General features: G+C 51.1%; 1 protein-coding gene across 1 annotated transcript; it reads right to left on the reverse strand.

Annotated features, from left to right (window-relative positions):
- Window positions 1-2,229: 2,229 nt before the first annotated feature.
- LOC106723614 (zinc finger protein OZF-like) lies at window positions 2,230-6,576 on the reverse strand. The gene is made up of 2 exons (XM_014542414.1): window positions 5,391-6,576; window positions 2,230-4,102 (listed from the first exon to the last, which is right to left on the reverse strand). Exons 1-2 carry the CDS (start codon window positions 5,509-5,511, stop codon window positions 2,565-2,567), a joined length of 1,659 nt encoding a protein of 552 aa, XP_014397900.1. The 5' UTR covers window positions 5,512-6,576; the 3' UTR covers window positions 2,230-2,564.
- Between the last annotated feature and the right edge of the window lie 2,918 nt (window positions 6,577-9,494).

The raw sequence follows: 9,494 nt of genomic DNA on the forward strand, positions 1-9,494 counted from the left end.
CGGTTGTTGGGGCTCAACCGGCCTCAGGCCCGCCCTGCGCAGCGGGGACGCTGCCTCCCCCGACCCCGCCTTCGGGCCACCAACGCTCAGCCGCGCATACGCAGAACCCTGCAGGTCCGTTACCGGAAGCCACAATGTCCGCCATCAAGACAGTACAGGAAGTCCCGCCCTAACCGTAAGTGCCGGAACCCAAACGCGCCTATCTCAGCGGACGCGGGCGCAGTGGCTTCTGGGTGATGTAGTTTTCTCCGGCCGCCCTGGCCGTGACCTTGGGGAGTGAAGGTGATGAGGCGCTGCCAGGGGCGATGGGGGAGGAGATGGGACCAGAGGCCGGGTTCAAGGGGACAGACCGACAGGCCCCCCAGGGGAGGGGGGATCGTGAGAGACCCCAAAGGACATAGGCACAGGGAATGGGAGACATCTCAACACCATCGAAAATAAAAATACACATTACATTTTATTTAAAAATGTATAATAGGGCTCAGCTGGGGCCTTCTCCCAGGACCTGTCCTTCCTCCTCCTGCAGCTCAGAAGACCTGCCGCCCTCCATCTGCCCCTGCCCTTCGGACTGGGAGGCTGCCGCGTCTTGGGGGGTTAACGCACCTGGTACCCGCCAGGCTGGTCACCTGCGTCCTCCCCGCCCCCGATCCCTGTCCTCCTCCTTCAGTCCCTGTTGGCCGGCCACCTGCTCCTGGTCCCGGCACTTGCAGGAGGGGAGCTGGCGCCCCCTAGTGTCCTCACCCACATGACTCAGGATTCAGGGCTGAGTGTTTCTTCAAGGTCCCAGGTCCCAGGGAAAGAAGGGGCTGGACAGCACCCAGGACCCCAGGACCTCAGAGGCCACAGAGTGTGAGGCTCTGACATGAGCCCCACAGCCCAGTGTCCTCAGCGGCTCGGCCCCCGCAGGAACCTGTGGGAACTAAAGGGCTGTTGAGGGCCTGGCACCCACCCCAGGACCCAGGGGCTCAGGCTACTTAGGACCCTGGCCCACACCCCGGGCTGGGTGATGCCTGCAGCCCTCAGCGGTCAGTCCAGTGCGCAACTGCCAGTGACCTCATCACCTACAGGGTCCTACAGGGTCCTCCTTGCAGCCCCTCCTGCTGGCCTCTCCCTTCTAGACTGTTCTTCCTCTGGGCAGTTTTGGGAAAACATCAGAACCCTCCTTCACACAATGTCCATCTACTGATCATGGCAAACGATGACCCCGGCTTCCTGAGAATGAAAGTAAAACTCTTCACACACAACCTCGCCTCTGCTTGCTGTCGCCTTTAGACACAAAACAGACCTGGGTTTGCGGATCCCTCCTGGTTCAGCCGCACCACCATGTCCTCACACAGTGGCATTGCAGCCCACAGCCCCTTCCCCCCACCACAGGGCACATCACCCAGGAGGGACTCACTGTTCTGGACATTGTGACATGGGCTGCAGGAACAGACACAAGCCAGCACCGTCGGATGGAGGGTAAATGGGATGAGGCTGAGTTGAACCCTTTGAGGAGAGAGGAGTCTGGGAGGCACCGAGGCCTTAATCCCCCCAGTGGGGGCTCCACCAGCCTGACACACCCTGCACAGCGGGGCCGCTGCCCATGAGGCCTCTTCCTGGTTGTAACCCAGTCCTGGACCCTCTGCCTCCATAAACACAACAAAGAGGTCAAAATGACCACCAAGTGGAAGATAACGGAAGTCCCGCCCAAACCAATAAGCACTGGGACCATGTGCTTCTCCTGGGTTTTCATTGGCTAAACCCAGCCACCATTACGTGTATTGCCCTTTGGGGAATGTACTTTTCATGGCCATGCAGATGGCATGATGATACCAGGCACTGACCATTGTAAATACTGGTGTTGGGGTGGGGGGGCTAGGGGGGCAGTGGCATTGGGAAATAAAACGTTAGGATTTGGGGTCTTGACTCTGGAATCTCGAGAGTGTTGTCTGCCATGTTCTCATGTTTAGAAATATTTCAGATTAAGTGAAGCTCAGAATGCTCCTCAGGATGCGAAGTGCTATTTCTATTATTCCTGAAGTCTGCAAGCCTAAATGGAGATTATATATATATATTTCTTTTTAATTGACCTTTAGAGAGGAAATGAGATGGAAACACTGATTGCCTGCCTCCTGCATTGCCCCACCCCCACCCCCACCCCACTGGCATCTAGCCAGGAAACTGGCTTCTGCCCTCAACAGGATACGAACAGGCAACCTTTCTGTGCATGAGATGACACACAACAGACCCACTCCAGCTGTCAGAGTTTTATTTCTAATTTACAAATTTCACATTTTTGCAAGAAACAGCCGGCTATGAGAGAACATACATAATCCTATGCTATTCATTTAAAAAGAAAACTTGAAAAGATACAAAGACTAAGAAGTAGACTTTTCCTACATTGTCTGCATGTCTGCAGTCAGCACACATTGTGAAGCTATGGAGCTAACAGTTACTCAATGTGCCCTACACGTGCCAGGCCCTGGATTCAATGCTTCACAAGAATCATATCATTTAATCCTCTCCGCAAGCTGACATGGCTTAACCATCTATTTCCTGGGGAGGAAACGAGGCTCGGAGACTCAATGTAAACTGCCTGATTGTAGAGGCAATAAAAGGCAGGGCTGGAAGACAAACACACAGGTGTCTAATAACAGGGATCTGTTGTGGCCCATGAGCATAGAGCTTTGGCTGAAGGAGTTCCCACAATCACCACCCTCATATGGCTTTTCTCCGGTTTGAATTCTCTTATGGTTAAGGAGACAGTGACTGGACCCACATGATTTCCCACATTCACTACACTCATACAGCTTTGCACCAGTGTGCACTCTCTGGTGAACGTTGAGGCTACACTTTTGACTGAATGACTTCCCACAATCACCACACACATAGGACTTTTCACCAGTGTGAGTTCTCTGGTGACTCTTAAGGTTACACTTTTCACTGAATGACTTTCCACAATCACTACACTGATATGGCTTTTCTCCAGTGTGAATTCTCTTATGGTTAAGGAGATGATGACTGGACCCAAATGATTTCCCACATTCACTACACTCATATGGCTTTGCACCAGTGTGCACACTCTGGTGAACGTTGAGGCTACACTTTTGACTGAATGACTTCCCACAATCACCACAGACATAGGGCTTTTCACCAGTGTGAGTTCTCTGGTGACTCTTGAGGTTACACTTTTGACTGAATGACTTCCCACAATCACCACAGACATAGGGCTTTTCACCAGTGTGAGTTCTCTGGTGACTGTTGAAGGCACACTTTTGCCTGAATGACTTCCCACAATCACCACACACATAGGGCCTTTCACCAGTGTGAACTCTCTTGTGTTGAGTTAGGTTAGAGCACTGCCTGAAGAACTTCCCACAATCAGTGCACTCATAGGGCTTTTCTCCCGTGTGAACTCTCCGGTGTTCAATGAGGGTAGTGCTTTTTCTAAAGAACTTCCCACAATCAGTACACTCATAGGGCTTTTCTGCAGTGTGAACTCTCCTACGTCGATTGAGGTTAAATGTACGTATAGAGACTTCCCCACATTTGTTACCCTCATTATTCACTTCTTCAGAGCAGACACTCTGATGTCGAATGACTTTCCCGCTGTTGCTGGCAGCGTTTTCATGTCCACCCCAATTGTGATGACCTTTTCCACTCACAAATTCCCATGAAATCTCACTTGCACTGTGTGGCTCCCCAGTGTTGAGAGGGGCCTGGTGCTGGAGAAGCCCTGAGATGCCTGGGGAGACTTTTTTCCCAACCCCATTGCTTGAAGGCACCCAAGATCGGAAGCTGCAGCAGGTCACAAACGAGGCCCTGTCCACAGCTTCTTCCCAGGGCTTCTCTCCACTGGCTTCCCTCTGTTGCTGGCGAGGGTTTGCACTCAAACAGAAGTCTCTCATACATGTGTCATTGAAGACGGCTTTCTCCTCAAGGTATGTTGCTTGTGACTCAGTCAGGTGCAGAATATCTTTGAACACTGAGAAACACCACTTACACCGATGGGTCCTCTGGGTTGCTGGAGCTGTCTCAGAAGCCCTGACCTGCGACTCTCCTTGTACACATAAACTCTGCTCAGAACAGGCCTCCAAATCATCTGTTTTATGCCAACAACCTGAAAACAGAGAAATGAGCAGAAACTGAATGTTGACTGTGGTGACGGGAAATTCCATTGCAAAAATGTTTTGCACATAATATTTGGGTTGTATGAAATTGTCTGAAAACAAGAGATGTGCAGGAAGAATTAATAAGAAGCTGCTGTGAAGGTCTGGGCCTCTGAAGGTCATGAAACAGGGAAGATCTCACCAGAACCATGACACACACATGGCAAGGACCAGGTGGAAGAGAAGGTGCATTTCCAGCTCAGGCCTCTGCTAACAGTGCTGAGCAGGGCTGGTGTGCTGATGACAGGGGCAAACTGTGCAGAAGGATGGTTATGTCTTCTTCCAAATTCAATAAGCATAGCAGGTCTTTGAGGACTACTCTTAAATTTATGTGCACCTCATAAAACATGTGCAGGTCCATGTAGGAGAATACTGCACAGGGAGCAGTGCCGAGGGACAGGTGGACAGGTGATGCAAAAAGGTAACAAAGGTGAAGGTGCCAAAAGCAAGGAAGTCACAGATGAAATGCAAGTCAGCAAAGCGTCAAGTATGGGAAAGAGAAGGTAGAAATGGGGGGCAGCCAGTGGCACCTTTCCCTAAACACAGATGGAAATTAGCTGGTTCCTGGTACCATCTGACCACCACCATTATGTGATACCTTCTCCCAGTTGTTACTCAGCATGGCCAGACCTCCTCTGAGACCATCTTGCATGTTCACCCTGTAGGGAACCAGGTTTCTCCCTGATCTTCTACTCTACCGATGCATAAACCCTAACTATTCCAAGTATTAATTAAAGACAATGGAGAAGAGCAGCCAGCTCTGGCTCAGAGCACTTTGGCCCACAATAGTACTCCGCTAAGGTAATATTACAAAGAACAACTGGAGAAGCGTCTTACAGGAACAGCCCATGGTTCATGGAAGTGAAGAACATAACCTGGCACAGGCTGCCATAAAGCACCTTTCCCTAGAGGAAGGGGGAAGAAGGGAATAAATGTGGGTACTGTCACCCTCCCAGGGAGAGGAAGAGGAAGGTGGGACCCATTCAGCTGCCTGTAAGACTCCCACTTTCCATACACTTTCTGCACTTTTTGAGACAATGGGTGTCAGGGATGTTCGTGGAGTCCATTGGTCAGGGCCCTCCACACAGCTCAGCACCGGCAACCACAGCACATTTCACAAGACAGTGGCAGAAATTAGCAGAACCCGTGGTCTGGCTGTGGGAGAGAGAAAGCTATGTTTTGAGAATAACGGAAGAAAGGGCATCACCTCACGACCCTGAGACAATGTGAAGCACTTACCTACAGATGAGACCAGTGCAAACACTTCCAGCATCACATCGCAGTACAGAAGTCTCTGAGCCTCACCAAGGAACGCCCACTCCTGCTCAGAGAAGGCAATGGCCACATCCTCAAAGTCCATATCCTGTCGTGATGGGGACAGTTCAGTCCATGATCAGCTTCTCCCCTAGGCTTTTACTTTAGTCATATTTCCCACTCTCCATATGCATCTGCTCCCTCCACTTCCTCATCACAGAAAATAGTAGGCCTTGCATCCATCAGAGTCACTCTCTCCTTATATTCCTACTGATACTGTGTCTTCACACAGCAATAGAGCAGATGCCCAGACTGATTATACCTAACATCAGGGCCTCACATTTAGGGTCAATGCAATGGGTGTCACCAACACAGGGAACAGATAAATGCTGGCCATAAAGAGAGATGTGAGCGATTTGACACTGGTCTTGTGGGGCAATATCCTTCTTGTCCAACAAATTCTCCCTCCAAGACGCTGAAAAACATGGTATCACTAGTCACCCTTTCGATTCCAGGCCTAGGGTGCTGAGGCCAACACTTTGCTCTACCTGTTTCACATAATTCTTTGTATCACACTTCTCCCATACAGCTTCGTTCCCAGAGTCAAAACTTTAAAGGCAAAACATATTCACCATGAAGAGGAGGGGCTGTTTTCTAATAACCTTTTCAACCTTCTAACTCACCTCCTCTGTAAAGTATTTCTCTTTTACCCTTCTCCCTTCCCCAAGCCAGTAGAGATTTTTAAGCCCAGGTGACACTGATGTGTGCTATCCCATTCCCATTGATCACTGTATCAGCCCAACAACAACAGGCAGGTGTGCACCTATATGACACCTAAATTCTGGACCTGGCATGCAGTGCCACAACACCAGTCTTTTCAGGAATTACTCTAAAATTCCCCAGTTATCACCAGAAATGGACTCAACCTTCATTCCTTCTATGTTAAAATCAGGGATCTGTGGCCATGAATTCACACTCCCTCTCCAAGGGCCCATCACTCCTTCTCCCACACCTCTCTCACACCTGCAATCCCGTACCCCCAGCTCCCATAGACATCTCCTTGGACTTAGTCGTTACTCAGCATGTGTGTTCCAGAGACTGCATGGCAAGTTCAAACAGTATCAAGTACAGTGGGGCCTTGACTTACAAGTTTCCCGACTTACGAGTTTTTTGAGATACCACCTGTCTCTTGGCCGATTTTTTGCATTGAGTTGATAGAGTAATTTGAGTTAACGAGCTCCTTAACGAGCTCGGTCTCCGAACGAATTAAACTCATAAGTCAAGGCCCCACTGCACTAACCTGACTCTGAGTGCCCCAACCCAAGACAAAGCCTTCAGTTCTGCTATGAAGGCCTCCCTCCCAACTTGTTTTTTCCTTCAACCTCACCTATTGAGAACCACATCAGATCTCAGTTACCCAGAGCCCACCTCTACTGCTGCTGCACTTGATGTCCCTTCTCCACTCACAGCCTATGGCCCTCTACCCCATGCCCAGTGAGTCTCACAGATGCCCACTCATGCCCATAAGCAAACCAACCAGACTGACTGCAACACACCAGGCCACACAAGGGGTCACAAGAAATCCGGTGAATGTTTAAGAAGTAAATATGGCCCTAACCGGTTTGGCTCAGGGGATAGAGCATCAGCGTGCGGACTCAAGGGTCCCAGGTTCGATTCCGGTCAAGGGCATGTACCTTGGTTGCGGGCAAATGCCCAGTAGGGAGTGTGCAGGAGGCAGCTGATGGATGTTTCTAACTCTCTATCCCTGTCCCTTCCTCTCTGTAAAAAATCAACAAAATATATTTAAAAAAAGAAGTAAATATGCACTAGCCAAAGTCTAGCCTTTTTTGAATTACTCTTCTACCTCCAATAGAAGCAGGTGACCTTCAACTCCTCCCTGGTGCAGATGGTTATTTTTTTAAGTAGTCTTCATCTTAAACTCTTCAGAGTTCCAGATGGTCATTGACGGGTCTCTGAAATATCTCATAACTTAATAGGAAAAAATAAGGTTTTACATTCCCCATGAACATTGCTTTTCTGACTATGAATTTCTCCTTCTCAGTTGATGGTGCTTTCATATCTTCAGGTGCTAAATCCAACCTTCACATCATCTCTGATTCTTATCTCTCTCTCCAATCCTCAAAATTAGAAAATCCAGGGGCCACACCTATAACCCTGATCCATATGCAACTGCGTCTTCACACCCACAACCACCACTGTGCTCCAGGTACCCTCACACTCACCAGCACTATCACAGCAGCTTCCGTCCTGGGCTTCCTACCACCGTCCTCACACCCATCCTGTGCATCAGGCTGCAGCCACAGGGAGTCTAATGAGACCTGGGACAGGTCACCTGCTCTACTGCTCCCATGACCCCAATGACCCCATCACCAGCAGAACAGAAACCCAAGTGGTCACAAAGCTCCTCTGCACTTGGTTCCTGTCCCACTGTTTCCAGTTCCTATTTTTTAAAAAAATGGACCCCTGCTCGTCCCTGAATCAGCTTAGTCTTCACTCCAAGCCTTTGCACATTCTGGAGCCCATGCGCGGAAGGACCTGTCACACACAATTCCACTGGCTGCCAAGATCAGCTGCCACTCATCTGACCCTTGACCTGGGCTTAGGATTCTGGGCTTGGTGTCCCTTCAAGGTCCCCAGGTCCAAGGTCCCCCGAGAAGAGGGGCCAACAGCCCCAGGACCCCACGACCTCAGAGGCCACCAGAGAGTGAGGCCCTGACAGGAGCCCCACAGCCCCGTCCCCTCAGCGGCTCTGCACCCGCAGGAACCGGTGGGAACTAAAGGGCTGAGGGCCGGGCACCCACCCCAGGACCCAGGGGCTCGGGCTGCTCAGAGCCCTGGCCCCGCCCCGGGGGGGTGATGCCCGCCGCCCTCGGGGCTCAGTCCAGTGCGCACCTGCCAGTGACCTCATCACCTACAGGGTCCTCCTTCCCGCCCTCCTGCTGGCCTCTCCCGTGTAGTCTATTCTTCCTCTGAGCAGTTTTGAGAAGAGGCTAGAACCCTAACTCACACTAGGTCCCTCTTTGGTTCACAGCCACGGATGGCAGCAGCTTCCTGAAAACAAAAGGAAAAGTCCTCACACAAAACTTCGCTTCATCTTCTTTGTTGCCTTTAGGGATATGACAGACCTGGGTTCCCCCATCCTCCCTCCTCAGTCACAGCCCCACCGCCTCACACGGCTTTTCAGCCTGTCACCCTCTCCCACCGCGGAGAGGAGTCGGGGAGCCTCGGACGCCCCAAAATCGAAGGTGGCGGCGCAACAGGCTCAGACACACCCTGCCCCGCGGGGCGCCGCCTCCCCGTCCCCTCCTCCTCCCGAGGGACCCGCAGAAGCCCGGGAGCCGATGAAGAAAGAAAAATGTCCGCCAGGAGGAGGACACCGGAAGTCCAGCCGTAACCGTATACACTGGCACCAAAACACCTTGCGTGGGCGCAATGTTTTCTGGGTAATGTAGTTTTCTCAACCGCCCAGCAGAGGGCTGGCTTTCCAGCCCAGCAACTTAGGGAACAAGGTGATGTGGCGCTGCCAGGGCCCGACCTGGGACGCAGTCCCGACCGGGGCGCCGAAGCCCGAGAGACCAGTAAACAGAAGAATTCTAAACGTCCGCCGCGAGGAGGTTGACGGAAGTCCCGCCCTAACCGAATGCGAAGGCATCAGAATTCCGTTTGCCTCCGCCTACGTGTGCGCATTGCTTTCTGGGAAATGTAGTTTTCTCAACCGCCCAGGGGACAGTGTGTATCCCAGGTAAGGACCTTCCTGAATAAAGAAGTTGTGATTAAAAAAAAAAAAAAAAAAAGCAACCATGTAGGTTGCTTGGTATAAAAGAATGACAAAGATTCTTTTTCATTGAAACCCTATAAATGTGGCCTGGAAATTACTCTGGAAGTAAATAAAGAGAGGTTTCCTTCAAAAAAAAAAAAAAAAGGCCGTAACCGTTTTGGCTCAGTGGATAGAGCGTTGGTCTGGGGACTGAAAGTTCCCGGGTTTGATTCCGGTCAAGGGCATGTCCCTTGGTTGCAGCCACACCCCCAGTAGGGGGCGGGCAGGAGGCAGCTGATCCATGTTTCTCT

This window comes from Myotis brandtii, unplaced genomic scaffold, assembly GCF_000412655.1.
Source record: "Myotis brandtii unplaced genomic scaffold, ASM41265v1 scaffold3017, whole genome shotgun sequence".
In the NCBI taxonomy this organism is placed as follows: Eukaryota; Metazoa; Chordata; class Mammalia; order Chiroptera; family Vespertilionidae; genus Myotis; species Myotis brandtii.